At 39.0% G+C, this 20,542-nt stretch overlaps 1 protein-coding gene across 1 annotated transcript; it reads right to left on the bottom strand.

Moving 5' to 3' along the window:
* Positions 1 to 1,156: 1,156 nt before the first annotated feature.
* On the bottom strand, positions 1,157 to 19,753 carry LOC148085245 (vesicular glutamate transporter 1-like). Its single transcript, XM_087783399.1, has 13 exons — positions 19,541 to 19,753; positions 8,834 to 9,086; positions 6,588 to 6,706; positions 6,395 to 6,509; positions 6,231 to 6,318; positions 6,077 to 6,163; positions 5,867 to 6,003; positions 4,367 to 4,516; positions 4,160 to 4,292; positions 3,727 to 3,837; positions 2,786 to 2,913; positions 1,515 to 1,584; positions 1,157 to 1,440 (listed from the first exon to the last, which is right to left on the bottom strand). Exons 1-13 carry the CDS (start codon positions 19,600 to 19,602, stop codon positions 1,157 to 1,159), a joined length of 1,737 nt encoding a protein of 578 aa, XP_087639525.1. The 5' UTR covers positions 19,603 to 19,753.
* Positions 19,754 to 20,542: the final 789 nt, after the last annotated feature.

The following is a 20,542-nucleotide window of genomic DNA, read 5'->3' as shown; positions in this document are numbered from 1 at the left end:
CAACAGAAGTGCACATATTTATGGTTTTATTATCAGAGAAATAGGAGGTTGATGATTGAGTCTATTGGTGACTAGTGATGTGTCGATGAAACTTCATGAAACAGTGTCATTATCTCCACTAGATGTCACTCTTTGTTCTACAATCTATTGCTTTGAAAGGTTCTTCTATTGAATCCTCACATAATTTTTAAGCTGAGGGCGCCCCCTACTATCCTCTGAAGAATATGACACTGTTTCATGAAGCGTCATCGACACATCACTATCATATTCTCTTGTTTGAATGTTTGTGGAAACGGAAAAGTGAGTTGGCAAAAAAAATTGCTTTCAGTTTTGTGCGCTGTTCGAAGTTCTCCATGTATTGTGAGTCTGTGTATTTGTGACCCTAGAACTCGATTAAAGGTGTGAAAAAATACATTTTAAGATACAGAAAAATGATGAATGAAAATTATATATTTGTTATCTTGAAATTTGAAGTCACTGAAATAAGTTCAAACAAAACAAAGTTCAATTGAGTTGATCAACTTTAATTGTATAGAAGATCAAACTCATTATATTTTTTAATCTTAAGATAAAGTAGCTAAATGGCCACAAAGTAGTCCGACCACCGGAATGTTTTTGGTACTGATGTGTCGATGAAGCTTCATGAAACAGTGTCATTATCTCCACTAGATGTCACTCTTTTCTCTATAATCTATTTCTTTGAAAAGCTTTTCTATTGAAACCTCACATCATTTTTAAGCTGAGGGCGCCCCCTACTGTCCTCTGAAGAATATGACACTGTTTCATGAAGCTTCATCGACACATCACTAGTATTTGGTGCAACTGTGGCGTGAACAAACACGTCGTTCACATTTCAAATACAAATCATATAAAATCAAACGTGTTCTCTACGGGAGTCTACAACGATCAACACCAGTTTCCAGACGCACGAGATCCAAGGAAGGCCATCGAGTCCCTAAAAACACTCACACAAGTCGTCATCAAACACACAAACACACGTGAACATCGACTAAACTCTTCGCCGCCGCCTTGAAGTCTCTCTGTGCAGTTTCAGTTAACACAACGTGATTGAAAATGAAGGGGAAACAACTTCCTGTCCATGTGCGCTCACATGTCCTCAGGAGAAGGCATCGTGCAGACGGTCTGCAGGTGGTCTTCAGTCTTCTCCTCGGTACATGTTGGACCCGGCGGGCTGGACGTACTCTTCCCGTTTGTCCCAGTCTGAGACCCAGCCTCCTCCTCCACCTCCACCTCCACCTCCACCCATGCTGCCGTTAGGATCCGCTCCCTGGCTGGTGGCGCCGTAGCCTCCGCCGCCGCTGGTGCGATACAGCTCCTCCGTCTCGTTGGCCAGCTCGTCCTCGTCCAGGATGCCACACTTCTCGTCGCTCAGCTGCTCCGGCTCGGCCCAGACTTGTTTCTCCCCGGAGGCGAAAAGACCTGCAGCAGCAACACATTGATTTTTTTGACATGTGAAATAATGGTTTTAAATGGAAGTCGGAATAAATGCTCACCGTAGAAGATGACGCCGCCATAATGAACGAGTGAGGCGATGAGGAACACACCCTGCCACTCCTCTCTCGTCTGTCGAAAGAACAGGTGATGATCAGAATCACTTGGAGGACAAAAAAGGGATGAAATAACTGAATCATGAAGCTTCATGAAGCAGCGTCTTCTATTCTTCTATAGTTCACCCGAAATTAAAACTTCTTCACTGAGTTTCTACTCACGACTAAGAGTTGGGATTATTTTCAGAGTAATCTGTTCTTTTTTTAGAGTTAAAGAGAAAAATGTTTGTTCATTTTAATGTAGCGACTGGAGCTCAGCTGTCTTCGTCTTCATCTTCGTCCAAAAATACACTTAGAAACATCCAAATACCTTCATACTGCTCGTCTGTAACTCTTGGATTGAAGCCTCGACATGAGGTGTCGTTTGGAAAAAACTTAATCAAGTTTGTATTTTTAAATAGTTTGTAGCAGAAGCTAAAAGGCTAACATGCTAGACAGACAGGAAACACTCCAGGTTAATATCGCGACAGGTTCCAGAGACTACTTGCTGTGTCTTAAATCGTGCACTTCTCTAAGTGCACTGCTTTACTGTACACTGTAAGATAGTGCACTTACATGCGCAGTGTAAAAATTTCCACAGATAGTATGTCTCAAATCAAACTCCGCTGCTACACACTTACAGGAAATGAGTCGACAGCTTCTTCTTCTACTACTATTTAACACTGATCAACCAGTCGTTGAAACACTATCACTGACACTTGACAACACTTTTCTACAATTGAAACAAGTTATTAAGTTGTGTTTCATTGTGTTATTATTGTTGTTGTGTTGTTTTGTGGTATGGTATGGTTTTATTGGGATCATCTTCCAGAGTTTTAAAGCCCCAATAGTAAAGCTACCGGCTTGAAATACAAAGTTTAAATAGCCAATAATGATACGTCACTATAGTCAAGAAAAGGTATTTAGTTGAATAGAATTTATTCTTCTAGATCATTGGAATTTACAGCCTCTTTATCATCGGCTTCCCAACAACGCTCTGAACAAGCTGATGATTCTGTTAGTCTCTAGCTTACACTAAATAAATTAAAATATATACTTCTTTATTTTTTTAAGAACAATTCTTCTCATGTCGAGGCTTCAATCCAAGATGGACGTTACAGACGAGCAGTATGGAGGTATTTGGATGTTTTTAAGTGTCTTTCTGGACGAAGATGAAGAAGAAGACAACTGAGCTCCAGTCGCTATATTAAAATAAAACAAATAGACAAGACTCTCACCTTGTGCTTAGTCATAGCGCCGACTATAAGTGGGCACACCATTCCAGACAGAGTGCCCACACCGTTGGAGATGCCCATGAGGATACTGGCGTAGCGAGGAGCGATGTCGAGGTGGTTGACATTGAATCCTGTGTGGGAAGAACTGCAGCGTTAACAGTTTGATAAACTGCACTGTTGCTTAGACTTGTTCTTTTCACATTTATTATTTTAATAAGGCAACTGATGTGTAGATTTAAGTGTGTGTTAAATAGATGTGTGACTCTATTGTATCATCAGTGTGTGTTTGTACAAAACTCTCTTTTCATTGAAATATTGACATTAGAAAAACACTTTTTCTAGAGATTAATTCTTGATGACCGTAACCACACCCACTCTGCTGTGATTGGTCAAATATGGAGGTTTGTCACTGCGCATCATCAATCCCAGAAGTCTCCACCTCCAAGGGACTCGTTGTATAAACAAAGCGGGCATGATTACAGCTGGCTGGAGGAGGAGTGAAGACATGATCACGTCACAATGGACTCTCGTAACCTCTTGTTCGCCCAGATTTCAGAGCAACTTTATAAAGTAATAAGTTGAAAACATGGTCATGATGAGGAACTTACTGAATCTTGGTGAGGAAGACCATTTACTACATGTCAGGAGCGTTGGAGTCTGACATTAGTTGACCTTTAAATTTGGCCAAAACTGTTTCCTCAATAGACATTTGAGACATGGTCAATGATGAAGAGATATTGCAAGAGATATTGCAAGCGATATTGCATTTCCATGCATTTACAGACAATATGTACAGTGTATCCAATCATAACAGAGTTGGTAAATATATACAATATATACTGTATATGTATGTTTAGTTGTGTATCTTGTCTAGAACCACCTAAAAGAAACAAAGCAATTTATCTCTATCCTCAACTGACAGGATACCTGAGATATAAGATTACCTGAAATTGCGAATCCAGAAAACCCAACAGCCAGAACCAGAAATGATATGGCGACACCCTTCGTGTGTGAGAAGCCCACCACCAGCAGTAAAGTGGCTTCCATTCCAAATCCTGGCAGAAAGAGAAAAATGCATTAAGAACTTTCAGACAATTGGATACAAATAAAAAAGCATCCTTTTTTCGTCTTATTGTCTATGGAATATTACCGGAGCAGGGCGATGACCTTATTGAAAGTGACAGTAACATTGTGCCGTTCTCTATTTCAGCGCTATTGATTTCTGTCTGCAGTTCAAAAATAGTACTGAGAGCAGCAGCACTTCTTCTTCCATACCGTGACTCATCAATGTTTTAGTGCGGAGACGGCTGACGGGAGTGCAATTATGCTGTTAAATAATAGAAAGTGTAGCACAAGCCTCACGGTTGTTTATCTCACCTCCACAGTTCATTAGTTTCCTGACATTTGTCGTGGTCATGATTTGGTTGGAGCGCAGGTAGTCGGCGAGTTGGCCTCCGATCGGAACAATGATGGTCATGACCAGGTGAGGGAGGGCGGAAACGATGCCGACCTAAACCAAGAGAAGGATAGAAAGGTGGGACTGATGGCTTTTTGTTGTCGTGATATTTTAGTGTTTGTCTTTACCTTGCTGATCTCGAAGCCAAAGACTTCTTCAAAGTACGCTGGCTGGCTGATGAGAAGCAGGTAGAAGGTCCAGCTCCTGCAGAAGTTGGCCACGATGATGGCGTAGACCGGCATGGATGTGAAGAAGGCCCGCCATGGTGTGTTGAATTTCTGGAAGAAACCAATACACAATTGTAATTCACAATATTCTGATATTTAGTCTTCTTTTCAATTTAACAACGTTTTTTGGTGATTCTTTGGTAAAGTTTGGTAGCCATGGTGGTCTTTTGAGCATGTCTTGGCTCTTGCTTTAAACATCTAGACCAGGGGTGGGCTATTAAATTCTTCAAGGGCCACATTCAATTCCGTGAATGTCGCTAGGGGCCGTAGAGCAAAAAGGAAGACGAGAAAATCCCCCCAAAAAAAGGACATTCGTCATCAGGCCGTGACATTTATTAAACTACATGAGCTGTGATTTTATTCTTGTATATATGCGCATATAAACATTTCGTCAACTAACTTTAAAAATATGTTTTGAGGGACTAAAATATTACACACAAAAAGGAGGGGAAAAGAAAATAAGTGTTATTTGAAAATGTAAATGAATAATAAATACAAAATACATTTTTTAATGCATTAATGCCGCACTTTGCCCAGGTCTGATCTAGACCAAGAAGGCGTTCAAGCTTTCTCAACCGTCTCAATGCGATGGGACCTCTCACATCTGGTACTACTTCTTGCCCTCTCTAAGGGAGAAAACTCATTATGACGAATTGTGCCAGTGATCTTGTTCTTAAGGTCACTACCAACAGTTTGTGACCATAGGTGAGGGAAACGGTGTAGTATAAAGAAGGCTTTGACCTTTGGCTTAGCTCTTTTTTTTGGTCACCAAACCAGTGAGGTTTGGACCATTGGACAGACGGATGGATGGATGGACGGATGGACACGTGGCTGATTAGATGGATGGATGGATGTATGGATGGATGGATGGATGGATGGATGGATGGATGGACGGACGGATGGATGGACTGATGGACTGATGGACTTATGGACTGATGGACAGACTGAGGGATGTATGGATGGATGGATGGATGGATGGATGGATGGACGGACGGACGGATAGACTGATGGACTGATGGACTTATGGACTGATGGACAGACTGAGGGATGGATGGATGGACGGATGGATGGTTGGATGGATGGATTAACATAGAATATCATCTTTTAATTCTATTCCTGGCCCCAAACTCAGAATTAAACAATCTGATAGCACGAGGAATGAATGACTTCCTGAGTCTATTGGTGTTGCATCATGGGAAGGAGCATCAGTGCTTCATCTGCGTTACTGCTCACTGATGACAGTGTTTCTTTAATTTTCATTGTAATTAAAGTTAGATTTAAGGTCTAGCCCTAGTTTCAATTATATCTTTTTAAAAAAGAAAGGAATTATTTGAGTCGTCACAAAGTAACCGTCAAATTAAAAGGAACATTAACTATTATCATCGCACACTCGATACCGACCGTGACGGTGTGCTGAGCCGTCTCGCCGATGCTTTGCTCAATGTACGTCCTCTCCTCCTCAGTGATGGTAGGATGAGCCGCCGGACTTTCGTAGGAAACCAAGATCCAGAAGCAGTACCACATGATTCCAAAAGTCCCTGATGCGTAAAAAAGGACAAAGTGTTACATCAAAAAAAACTGCCTGACATCTGTCAATCATTCTGATCTCACCGTAGACGTAGAAGACTGACGACCAGCCAGAATACTGGACCAATATTCCCGCTAAAGGCATCGCGATGACAGCGCCAGCGTAGGAACCTTTCGAAGTCATAGCGAGGCCATTAAGTACAACCTTTATCGTCCATTTTTAGAAATCAAACCTCACCGCAAAAGGCTGTCGTAGCGAGACGACTTCTTTCCAAAGGCGGGGCCCACTTCGCCCAAATACCGTGGCAGGCTGGATATGAAACGCCCTTCAAGAGAAATTGTGCAAAAGTCACCTCGATAAACGTCAAACAAACGTGTTTCATTGAGAAGGTGTTTAATCACCTCCACCAGCCCCTGACAGATCCTCACGAGGATGACACAACCAAAGTGCATCCGAGCAGCTGCAGGGATGAGCATGTTCAGGAACGACGTGGCCACGATGGCGAAGCCGAACACTCTGGAAGGATTAAGAAAAAAAACAGACATCAGCAGAAACAATGGAAACCGTTACTTGTCGAAGAGCTGATCTACAAACCTGTTCGCTGCAAACTTTTGACAGATGAACCCTCCGGGAATTTGAGTGACTATGTATCCCCAGAAGAAAGATCCGTGGATCATTCCCACCGTCTCAGGGTCCCAGTCAAATTGAGCTTTCTATGAGAAAAATAAATCAATAAAAATTAAAAATAAAGTCTCTAGTGTGTACTTCTGAACAACAAGAGCAGGATTGACCTCCTGACCCAGGATCAAGAGAAAATTCTTAACTGTGTAACTTCCATAAATCTGTCCATCAACACTTGTATATATGCTGCAAATGTGACGTCAAAATAGATATAAGAAAAGAAATGGACGACACGATCATTTACAACATGACTCTGTAGCCATGGTGAGGACTTCAGGGTTCCCTGAGGCAGGACAGTTATACTGTTACGACACTGCGATTGTTTAAATGGGTACGCATTTATATTTATATATTTTTCTTCTCTCCAACTCTACAGTGTAGTACTGTCTCAAATCAAACTCTGCTGCTACACACTAACAGGAAATGACTCGACAGCTTCTTCTTCTACTACTTTTTAACACTGATCAGGATTAGGATCAGGACTGATCCCAGACCCTTTAGACCTTTTGGGACGTAACAGATGCCATTTTTTTTAACGTGTCATTTCCTGGAGTGAATTTTCTCAAAGTGAATTTTAAAATTTCACTCATTTTCTACTCACCCTCATGTCGACTAAGAGTTGGGATTATTTTCAGAGTAATCTATACTTTTTAAAGTTATAGACGACAATGTCTACATGATAGTCGCGATTTGTGCTCAGTTTTCTTCCTCTTCCTCTTCCCATAAAAAACGTTTTCTGTGTCTCAAATCACACACTTCTCTTAGTGCACTGGTTAGTATGCATCAGGATAGTGTACGTACTAACTAGTAACTAATTCTCCACAGATAGTATGTCTCAAATCAAACACTGCTGCTAAAAATGCACCTGTAAGTATATCCATATATATATATATATATATATATATATATATGACTTAACTTCCACTAACAACGTCAACGTCACTATAAAGTATAAAGTGTCCATCGATCCATACTCAGTTTTGTGGAAGTTTTAGTGACAATTTAGTGTGTATGGAGCACTACATTTCACATACTAAGAATTGAGACGCACTTATGCACTAAAAATACTAAGTTCAAGTACGCAAGTATGTGATTTGAGACACAGCTACTGTCTCGGAGAGTTGAGCCAAGTTACTGTGGCTGTGTCCCAAATCACGCACTTCTGCGAGTGCACTGGTTTATAGTACACATAGATCTTTAGACATTTACGTTGCTATCTGCTCCGAAGACGTGTCGTCAGTGACGTAGCTTCAGTTTAGCTTCAGTTTAGCTTCATCTTCGTCACTAAAATGGAGGTCGTTGAGGGTGGAAAGTGTTCATCGATCCACACTCAACTTTCTAGTGCGCCGATTGAGTGCCCATTGCACACTACGTTTTCACACACTGCTAATTGGGAAGCACTTGTGTACTCAAAAATACTAAGTGTAAATGCAGAATTGCGCGATTTGGTACACAGCCTTTGTTGCTGTGTTTGCTATCTTAGTTTTTGACGATTTGGGTTTGTTTAAACGTATCTTCTTTTTTTTAAACCTTTCTGAGAAATCTGCCTTGTTTTGAAGCATTTAAAAATAAACTCTTAATCCTTCTGGGTGGTGAGAGAGCTGCCACTGTTCCAAACCCTTGAGACCTTTCGGGACATAACAGATGCCATTTGTTTTAACGTGTCATTTCTAAGAGAAAATTAACTGTTTTTTCCTGTCTGTGTAGCATATTAGCCTTTTAGCTTCTGCTACAAACTATTTTAAAATACAGACTCGATTAAGTTTTTCCAAACAATTCCTCATGTTGAGGCTTCAATCCAAGATGGACGTTACAGACGAGCAGTATGGAGGTATTTGGATGTTTTTAAGTGTCTTTTTGGACGAAGATGAAGACGAAGACAACTGAGCTCCAGTCGCTACATTAAAATAAACAAACATTTTTGTCTAGAACTCTAAAAAGAACAGATTACTCTGAAAATAATCCCAATTCTTAGTCGACTTTGTGGTGAGTAGAAAATGAGTAAAGTTTGACTTAAAGCCTTCAAAACATCATTTAAAGAGACGGAGAAAGTAAGTGTTAGTTTCCATAAAAGTAAGTTTAAAAATTCTTGTTCAGTTCAAGCCACAAAACTCACCAATACCAGCAACTTTCACTGGTTGAACGGGTTAGAAACTCACCACAATAACTGCCTTGTTGTCCTTGTAGACCGTGTGGCTGTTGACCATGCTGACGATGGCCACGCCCAGGTTACACCGGATGCCGAAGGAGATGCAGAAGCCGATCCCCGACAGGATCGCGATGATGTATCGACGGGGCAACCCGAAGCATGTGCAGTCGACGACGGGCATTTCCTTCTCCTGCACCATCTCTGGCCGTCCCTCTGCAGACAGCTCGATGGTCTCTCCATTCTCCTGCTTCTTCTCAAGAGCTCTGTGGAGACACAGACCAACATACTTTACCGATGCATCGAGCTTCTACATGTATCTCTGATATTTACATGAGATATAGTGAGAAAATAATTATTGTTTTTTGGCAACTTCATCCATCTTTCCTCTTTACATGTGAACATGTGTCGATGAAGCTTCATGAAACAGCGTCATATTCTTCAGTAGGGGGCGCCCTCAGCTTAAAAATGATGCAAGGTTTCAATAGAATAGATTTTCAAAGCAATAGATTATAGAGCAAAGAGTGACATCTAGTGGACTCAGGAGATAATGTCACTGTTTCATGAAGCTTCATCGACACATCACTACTGTACATATAAGTATGACAAAAATAAACAAGGTTGCAATAACGTAAACCAAAATAGGACAGCGAGAAACAGGAGAAAAAGTACAGAAAACATGTAAAAAATATATAATAAATGTACTTCTTTTTAACTATATGTGATGGGAACTGGACACGATCTTAGTAGAGAACCACATAAAGAAAACATTTATTGTTCACACAAATTAAGGATGAAAGGTTGTTCCATTTTTACTTCATGAAAACAGACCATGAATCCACTTTTGTTTTGCTTCTTTTACAACATACAAAGTTAAATCGTTCTTATTAAATCCATCGTGATTGTTTCTAATTGTGATACTACAAACTAAAACATGTATAACTCCCATCACCAGGCGAGTTCTGTTTGTGTTCCGAGCTATTTCGAGGCGTTCCTAGTGGACAGATCTTCATTATTCATGATCGAGAACCGAAGTAATAAATAAACACCTGAGACTAACTTCGGTCAAGATGACAATGAACAACATATTTTCTTCACTCCTGGACCAAATATATTTGCTGCTTTTTCTTCATTTCAACAGCTTTTTTCTTTATTTCACCAGCATTAATGCATCTGTGTGGACGGAAGAGAGATTTTTCTCTGTCAGCATCCAGTCCTGAAGGCATGAAATATGCATTCAAATCCCTCCGGGTCATCTATAAATGATGGCTGGTGAAGTGGTCGGCACGAGGATCTGCAGTTTACTGATGGTGGTTTGAGGCTCCGGGAGGTACAGCCTTGAGGAACGAGTTCATATATAGCTCGGAGATGATGGTGTTAATGCTCATATTCACGTTGTAACGTTCATTTTAGACTGATTGGAAATGAGCTGAGCCAGAAGCTACTTCTCTAATTCATTTTAATGATGGATTCAACTCTAGGTCACCAAAGGAATATGTTTAATCAGCACGTTTGAAGAAGAACATGATCCACATCAGTCAAATCACATGACAGGATGTTAAGGTTAGTGATGTGTCGATGAAGCTTCATGAAACAGTGTCATATTCTTCGACGGAGGGTTCATCTGTCAAAAGTTTGCAGCGAACAGGTTTGTACGAGCAAAGAGTGACATCTAGTGGACTATGAAAATAATGACACTGTTTCATGATGCTTCATTGACACATCACTAGTAACTGTGGTATAAATGATCATATACTTAGAAGTAACATTTCCAACTACACACCAGATGAATACAAAGTCAGAATATCTTTAATTAAAGCCACTACAGGTCCCGAAATGTACTGCAACACACCATCTATTCAATATCAATGGACTGATGAAGCTTCATGAAGCAGTGTGCAATTTTTAGCTCAGTAGGGGACGCCACTAGTTTAAAAATTATGAAAGGTTTCATTAAGTGGACTTAATAAATACATTGTTTAGTGAAACTTTATCAGTATTTTCAACTAATTCATATATAATTGAACATGTTGGTTTCAGGAAATTCAGAAAAATGATGAATATTAAGAAAATCTTTACTTGTACAATTATTCATGGAACATTAAATCAAAAAAAATAAAACTGAGCTGCAACAATATCTTAACCCTTCTGTTGTGTCAGGGTCAAGGTGACCCGAAGGCCTGAATAATAACGACCTCCACTAGTGCATGTATTTATGGAGGACCTTTACCCAGAAGCTACACAAGGGATACTACAAACACATTTGTTTTCGGCTGATTTCAAGATAAATATTTAAATTCTAGGAAAGGTAAAGATAAGGGGGATTCGGTGAGTTGTTTGTGATGTTCTTACAGTAAATATTGAAGGTAAAATAGGTGTAGTGGATTGAAGAAGTACAAATATATTTGTGGAAAAACCAGAATGGAGCAACAATCTGCTCATTAGATTTAAATAAATGTTCTTGCAAAATGAACTTTTTTCTAAGTAGGAACCTGGATGTGGTTGAGTTTACAGAAGTGAAACATGTCTTTCCTGGTATAGTTTATAGTTTAAATAAAGAAGAAGAAGAAGAAAGAAGAAGTGGTTGGTCTGGTTGTGTTGTGGCATTGCCAGGATTGAGTCATTTAACAAAAAAACTATAAACTATAAAAACGTATTTAACCGACGACTCGTTGAACCTGGAACTAAGACATTAGCAACGTCACATCAAAATGATCTGATCAAGCGCACGGGGGCGCAGTGGTTCCTCACAGCAAAGAGGTTGCTGGTTCGCTTCCACTTCTGTGTGGAGTTTGTATGTTCTCCCCCTGTTGCGATGGTTTACTCCGGGCACTCAGGTTTCCTCCCACAGTCCAAAAACATACAGAGGTCGATTGAGAACTTGGGGAAATTGTCAGTAGATACGAATGTGTGTGTATTGTGTGTGTCTTTGTGTGCCCCGTGACAGACTGGCGACCCTTCCAGAGTGTCCCCCGCCTCTGGCCTGAAGACACTGGGATAGACTCCGGCCCCCTCACAGCCCCCCCAGCTAAGGGATTAAGCGGCAAATGAACTACCTGAATTTATTTGACAAGCTTTAAAACTTCTTTGCTTCTATTTATGTCGATACATATGTTTAATTTAAAATAAAAGTTAAAAAGTACATTTATTTTAAACATTTGTGATTTCAAAGGGTCAATGTGACCCGAAACCCCAAAACAAACATGTTTGTGGTATCCCTTGTGTCATTTGACCTTGACCCTGAGACAACACAAGGGATACCACAAACATGTTTGTTTTAGGCCTTCCGGTCACCTTGACCCTGAGATAACACAAGAAAAATGTGAAAGTTTTTCAGATATTTTGTGGAGCATCACCTTATATATCTCAGTGTAGTAAGTCAAATTATTTAATTGTAATACTCAAATACACTTGGAGTGTAACCATTAAAAATACTTTAATACATGAATTACCCAAAAAGTGTTTGTTTTTTTTAATGTAAAAACGTTTTAGATTCCGCAATGCATGCTGGGAGGCTCAGTTTTCCAAAACGGATAAATAAAACAATTTAATAAATCTACAATATTGTTTATATATCAAATATAATCATGAACATTTTCAAAATAATGTGTAAAATGCTGCAATTCAAAAACTATTATCTTTCATGGTTATTGATGAATTATTGTGTATATCTGTAACTGACTTTTAAAATAAAGATCTAAAAATACATTTAAACTCAGAAGCACAATAGCTACACAAGGGGTATCTAAGTGTTAGCATTAATGAAGATATGTGTTGACATCCATGTGTTCCTCTTGCTTCTCCTGCCTGTCAACGTCTGCCTCCACTGATCCTTCCTGACACATTTCTGAGACGTGTTTTGCTGCTTTTATCGCGTTAGACGTTGACTTGCCTCGGAAAAGTGCTTTCACATCGATTTTCCTTCTGTTTGTTGCACTTTCTTCAAAGTAATTTTTCTCGTTTGAATCTCTCGTTTTATCAATTTAATCTTTGTCTATTTTGCATCAGAATGTTTTTCAATGAGCAGACTTTGGTTTGACCTGAGAAAGAAGACTCAAGAAACTTCTTTCGTACACAACAAGTCAATAGACTACTACTGAATAGTGATTAGTAGTGATGTGTCGATGAAGCTTCATGAAACAGTGTCATTATCTCCTGAGTCTTAATAAAAAATATAATATATTTGATCTATGTTCTTCATATTTGCACTTTGTCATCTCTTGAACTTTGTTCTTTTTATTTGCACTTTGTTCTTTTTATTGGCAATTGGTCGTCGGCTGTGAAATGGAAAACCAATTTCCTAAAGAATATCTCCAGAGGGATTACTAAAGTCCTTCTAAACTAATCTATATTATTGTTATAATTAATAGTGATGTGTCGATGAAGCTTCATGAAACAGTGACATTATCTCCTGAGTCCACTAGATGTCACTCTTTGCTCTATAATATATTGCTTTGAAAAGCTATTCTATTGAAACCTCACATCATTTTTAAACTGAGGGCGCCCCCTACTGTCCTCTGAAGAATATGACACTGCTTCATGAAGCTTCATCGACACATTGCTACTATTTATAACTTTTTTATCATTTTGGTTATTAAAATGGAGGTAGATTTTAAAAATATACAACCTTTAAAAAATATAATATATTTGATCTATGTTCTTCATATTTGCAGTTTGTCATCCCTTGCCCTTTGTTCTTGTTTTTATGAAACTGTCGTCGGCTGTGAACTGGAAACCCACTTTCCTAAAGGAGATCTCCAGAGGGATTAATAAAGTCCTTCTAATCTAATCTATATTATTGATATAAATAATATTGAAGTGTCGATGAAGCTTTATGAAACAGTGTCATTATCTCCTAAGTCCACTAGATGTCAATCTTAGTTCTGTGATCTATTGCTTTGAAAAGTTATTCTATTGAAACCTCACATCATTTTTAATCCGAGGGCGCCCCCTACTGTCCTACAAAAACATGACACTGTTTTATGAAGTTTCGTCGACACATCACTAATAAATTACGCTTAGAAATCGTCCATATTCTACTGTCAGGTCGGACATTGAATGCAACACTCAATTCTTTATCGCAACCATTTCCGATTAAGTGGAAGTTGAAACACGTCTATTGTAAAAATCCATCAGATTAAATATTGAATCTTCAACATCAGCAGCACAATCTAGAAACATCAACATCTACGTTAATCAAGAGGAAATGTTTTGTTTTTTAATTAACCTCTATTTTGTGACCAGTACAATAAATGTTAAAGGTTTATTTTACTCAACAACACGTAATACAATAAATACAATTCTAAATCCCTGTGATGGAAAAGTCGTTTTTTTCTTATTTTTAAAATTTTATTTAATATTTTTTTATGAAGAAAATGTGCAGATTGACAATGAAAATATGTAGAATACAAACCAACGGAAAAGTCATTTCATTCTTTTTTATTTATAGTCCTTTCTTAACTAAATCGTTAAATCACTGTCGATGCGTTTCTAAAACCTTTGTCCACAATCCTGGTCTTAAGGTTTTGTTACTTACAGTAAGAATGTATTGAAGCTCCTGACACTAATAAAGTATTAATGAATCTCGGTCTTGAATTATTGATTCCTCTCTGGCTCCCGTGAACTATTTTCATCTGGCTCAGACTCTCCATCCTTCCATCTCTCTCTCTCTCTCTCTCTCTCTCTCTTTCTATCCTTCATCAACATCTGATCGTCCTGTCGTTGCTACGAGGTGTTTAAACTCTCAAACATGATTGACATTTGAGTGCTCCGGGTTAATCTGTTAATTCAGCAAACACTGACTCCTGGTCAGTTCAGTCGTTGCAGACGAGTCTCCATGAGATTACGCTGGAACCTGCGGTGACACCTGGAACTTGTTTAAACTCATTTGTATTTTTTTACAATAACTTCCTGTGTTTCTCTAAATTATGTTCTATCTACTATTTGACATGATAAAACTAAGCAATATAAAAGTATAAAAAGTCATGTTTAAGGCTATACAGTTTTATACTGTCCAGAATAAAGAATAATTTTCTGATCTATCTACAGGAAACTGAAAAATAAATAACAGTAAAATGTGTCCATTTGAAATTGAGTTGTTTTTAAACGTAGGAAGAGCAACTTACACATTTAAAACGGATCATTTTGTAATATAGTCATTAGCGAGGCTTTTTTTGTCAGTATCTCATGAAGAACAAAAGGAACTTCACGAGTGCATCAGTTTTAAATATAACTCGGGTTACACAATGTAACATCGGTTCTACGACTGAATACGAGGCTCTCCTGCACGGGCTTCGCTTAATTGCTTAGAAACAAATTAAAAAAGCTTGATCCAAAATTGTTTTTTTTTAAGTAAAATAAAAATTTGATTGGACAAATTACATAAAATGGAACTTGTGTATCTGAGAGAAATGTTACATAAAAATCAAAACAGATCAAGAAATACAAACAAAACAACATATTTTATAGTAACATTAACTACATTAACGTTCAACTACTTATTTCAAGCAAAAGATAATAATTAAACAGTTCAATTACAATCACTATCACTGAGGTGACATTTTAACACTAAAGTAGGAAAAGGTCATTAACATTTTCAATGGAAATACTTTTATTATCAATAACTTGTCAGAAAATATATATATATAAATACATATTGGTCGTCATCCCAACTATTGAATTTAACTTTATTATTTATTGTCTTAATCAATACCAACAAGCGAAAATAAAGTTTTGTTTAGCAATCTTTAAAAAAAATGCAAAATCACAATACAGAGATAATGATACGATATATTGCAATGTATATCGATACTATAGTAACAAGTATATATGAGAAGTATTGTCCAGTACTTGACTCTGGTGTTGTAGTATTTACAGACCACATGACTCTTGACAAAGTCGTAACTGCTTTCATTTGTTTTCAAACCAAAATATGTCCAAACATCAGCTTTAAAAGCTGCTGGAGTCACTGTTAGTAAGTAAGTAAGTAATTTGTATTTATATAGCGCTTTTCCAGACCAGGGTCACAAAGCGCTTAAACAATCAAAACAATACTCAATAAAATATATACTTTAAAGGTCAAGATAACACTGAGAACAACAAAGTTTCAGAAAATAAAGGAAAAGCCTGCACGAATAAAAACTGTATCCTCTCGTCCTCAGTCATCACCGGGATCTCACGGGATTTCATTGTTCGTTTAAGTGTAATTGCAACACATGAATGAACAAACGGCGTGAATATTTGCATATTAATTGTCAAAGAATCAGAATTTTAAAAAAAATGTTATTGCCAGTGTTGTAACTACACAACTTTATAAAGTTGCTCTGAAATCTGGACGAACGAGAGGTTACGAGAGTCCATTATGAAATAACAATTGCTTCACTCCTCCTACCAGCCAGCTGTAATCACGCCCCGCTTTGTTTATACAACGAGTCCCTTGGAGGTGGAGACTTCCGGGATTGCAGTGACAAAAACCTACACGGTTGACCAATCACAGCAGAGTGGGTGTGGCTACGGTCAACAAGATTTCCTCTCCAGAAAGTGTTTTCAGTGGGCGGGGCTTAAGATCATTTTTCTAATGTCAATATTTCAACGAGAAGAGAGTTGTGTACAAACACACACTGATGATACAATAGAGTATACTTAACGCACCCTTAAATCAACACTTTGACCTTCAAATGACCTCCACGATCCATGAAGAGGAAGCGAAGGTGTCGGTCGGTAAGAGCCGATCACTGTTGCGTGAGGGCAGGACGGAGGGAGTCGCACGCATGATAGCGTCTGTCACAGGTGCGACTCCTGGGGAAACGTAAGCCTATAGATCTCCGTCGTAGGTCGAGTGGCCTAATCCTGCGGTGAGATACCCCGGCGGGGGGGAGGACCAGGAGGGGAGTGGGGTAAGTGGGGGGGTGAGATCCAGAGATCCAGAGCTACTTAGGGCGGAAGAGGGAGGTGGCCAAGGTGTGCTGCCGCAGGGATTTACGCAGCTCGACAGCTTGGAGGAGCAGCGGCTATTTCTGGAGAGGATTTAAGTGTTTAGTTGCAGCATCAAATCCTGAAGAGACCGGTTGCCACCGTCGGTGCCGGTCGATCTCCAGACGTCAGAGCCCAGAACAAGTTTGAGAAAATGATGGTAGTTTCAATAGAACTTTTTTTTTTTTCGGCCATAGAAAGAGAAAGAACTCAAAACTTCCCTAAGACCAAAGATTTGTAAAGCGGTTTTCTAAGACCAGGGTCACAAAGCACTTGAACAATCGAAAACCTAGAGACAATCTCAGCAAGAAAGTTAATTAAAAGTGTCTTCAGATGTTTCTTGAAGGAGTCAGTAGATCATCAAACAGAGATGGTTCCAAAGCTTAGGAGCAACAGTCTGGAAGGATTTCTCTCCTCTGGTCCTGAAGCGTGTTCAGGAACCATCAGTAGATTCTGATCCACAGACCTCAGAGCCCGAGCTGGGGTGTAAGTCTGGATCAGATCACTGATGGAAGGAGGAGCCTGACAATGAATAGATCTTAAAGTAAGAACCAGAATTTTAAAGTTGATCCTGAAAGAAACTGGAAGCCAGTGAAGAGTTTGAAGGAGAAATGTGAGTTCTTCTACTAGAGCGGCTCAGAATTCTGGCTGCACAGTTTTGTATGAACTGCAGGCGAGACAGATCCTTCCTGTTTAGACATGAAAATAAACTGTTAAAATAGTGTAAACGACACAAACACATGGATTATAAGATCCAGATCTTGTCGTGACATAATTTTCCTAAATCTAGAGATTTTCCTCAGTTGAAGGAAACAGTTTTTGGTCAGAAGTTAGCTAGGCTTCAGCACCAACCGCTTTCCGCTCTGGAGCTCAACCCAATCAGCTGAGGTGATTTTGGAACTGCGTGATTGACATCGATATCATCCGTTATTGGTCAAAAACCGAGGCACGATATAAAGAACAGAAACAAACAAAGTGTTTTCCAGGACCAAAAATCTAGAATTTGAAGTCCTCTCCGTCAGGTATCAGGTTCCTGGAGCCGCATCGGTGGGTGACGAGACCTCCTGTAACACGATATTGTGACGACACAGCAGAGATGCAGCATCTCATCGATCCACGGCCTCGTCTTACTCTGCTACAACCGTTTCGGCACCTGATAGCATCTAAATCAGGAGCGAGCTCTTGTTCTCCGTTGGATTCTGGCGACGTCTTGGAACAATCTGAGCTTTTTTGTTAATCCTAAAATAAACTGAAATTAACTGGATCTTTACTTGTAAGAACCTTTAAATTGGCTCCTGTTTTATCCACAAAATAATAATCATTTACTAGAACCGCTTTTATTAAACTTGTTTATGTGTTTGATACATAAGAAATGGTTTCTTATGTCAAGTTATTATCATTATTTAATTAAAAATTCTGAGTCCATTGTTCTCTTTCTGTGAATGTTGCAAACTATGTTTCTTCTGTCACTTGCTCTGTGATTAAAAATAGTGATGTGTCGATGAAGCTTCATGAAGCAGTGTCATATTCTTCAGAGGACAGTAGGGGGCGCCCTCATCTTAAAAATGATGTGAGGATTCAATAGAATAACTTTTTTCAAAGCAATAGATTATAGAGCAGTGACATCTAGTGGACTCAGGAAATAATGACACTGTTTCATGAAGCTTCATCGACACATAACTAGTTTAAAGATCAATATCGCAGTTAGAATCAGCAGCTCAGGTAGTCATCCAGGAGAGACTCAAAGTACAACCATAAATCTCTCAAGTCAGTTTTGGTGTTTGACATTAGAAAATGATCTTAAGCTCCGCCCACTGAAAAAAGGTTTTTCTTGAGATGAAATCTTGTTGACCATAACCACGCCCACTATGCTGTGATTGGTCAAACACGGAGTTTGTCACCGCACGCCGTTATTCCCGGAGGGCTCCACCTCATTGTATAAACAAAGCAGGGTGTGATTACAGCTGGTTGGAGAAGGAGTGAAGCCATTATTACGTCATAATGGACTCTCGTAACCTCTCGTTCGCCCAGATTTCAGAGCAACTTTATAAAGTAATAAGTTGAAAACATGGTCATGATGACGGAGTTACTGCATCTTGGAGAGAAAGACTTCAACATTGTTTATTTAATAATACATAGATATATTTTAAATGTTACTAAATTAAACTTTATTTTTCGCTATAGTTGTCATGGATCAACACAATAACTAATAACGTTTAATTCAATAATTGGGATAAAGACTTTATATTCGACCTTTATTTGGAAGTCTAAAGACGAACTTTCTTGCTAATGCATTTAATGTTTAATTGATAACATGTAATTACAAACGAGGAACCAGCTTTTTAAAACGTTAATTCGATTTTTTAAATGATTTTTATGCCTCCAAAAAAAACCCACTCAGATTTATTCGTTCATATTTTCTGAAGCCTGGCTTCTCTTTCAGTGGGTTTTTTTTATTTTACATTTTGATCGTCTTAAAACGAATTTTAAATAACATTTCATAGCTTTAGTGTCGCTGTCTTCAATCTTTTCTTATATCGATCAATTATTAATGGAAACTTCCGTAGCTCTGCCCAGCAACAGATCTACACCGGACACGTTAAAACTCCCAGAAGCATCTGAGATTGTGTCAGGACAGAAGGTCAAACGGATCGAGTCTCGGACTCTATGGTTCTGGACTGATAAATGTTCGGTTCGGAGACACAGAAAGAAGAAGAAGAATAAGAAGTCCCTGCAGGATTTTACGTACCCGTAGATTTTGCCCAAAGTCTTGGCTGCCACGGCCTTGAACCTGTCCGGCCGGACCTCCATCCTCACCAGTCCAGGGTTCGAGTCCCTTCTGGGTCACACTTCTGGAACCACACACAAAAAAAAAAAAAAAACTCGGTTCGAATCCAAAAAGTTTAAACCTTTTTCTCGTCCCTTAAAGTCCGCAAAAAAAATAAAAAAATAAAAGTCTCCTGGTCCTCGGGTCTCAGGGACACAAAGAATCAGAGTCCAGTCCAGGTGGTTCCGATGGCTCTGGTGGGTCTCTGGACGCGAGTCATGGCCGAGGTTCTGGTGTCTCTGGCCGCGGTCCTGAACCAGATTAGGAGAGAACCTGCGATAATCTGAGCAGTAGTGAGTGAAGGAGTCACTTCCTCTCTTCTCAGCTATTCTGGGCGCGACATGAATGAAGGAACGATCGAAGCACATTAGCAGAGATCCCGGATTATTGTGGTCCCGGGACGCGGGGGGGGGAAGAGGTCTCAGGTTTCTGATGTGGATCAACATGAAGAGGCAGGATGGCGGAGGGAGCGACTTATTTTAAATAAAACATTTCTTTACGTTTGAGTTTATTTATTTGTGTGTAGAAAATATTGACATAGAGATTTATTCCATGATATGTTTCGACATTTGACAACTTTTACATCATATTATATTTTTAAAACATAGTTTTGTTTACGGTTTAATAAAGTGTGTTTAAAATATTTTATTATTATTAAAATTCAAATAATGTGTAGATTTAAGTTTGTGTTGTGTGACTCTATTGTATCATCAGTGTGTGTGCGTGTTGTTGTGATGTATGACTCTATTGAATCATCAGTGTGTGTGTTTGTTGTTGTGATGTGTGACTCTATTGTATCATCAGTGTGTGTGTTTGTTGTTGTGATGTGTGACTCTATTGTATCATCAGTGTGTGTGTTTGTTGTTGTGATGTGTGACTCTATTCTATCATCAGTGTGTGTGTTTGTTGTTGTGATGTGTGACT

Source organism: Callionymus lyra, chromosome 2 (assembly GCF_982586985.1).
Source record: "Callionymus lyra chromosome 2, fCalLyr1.hap1.1, whole genome shotgun sequence".
NCBI classification, from domain to species: Eukaryota; Metazoa; Chordata; class Actinopteri; order Syngnathiformes; family Callionymidae; genus Callionymus; species Callionymus lyra.
The sequence above is the reverse complement of the archived record's forward strand: the minus strand, read 5'-3'. Positions and strand labels throughout refer to the sequence as shown.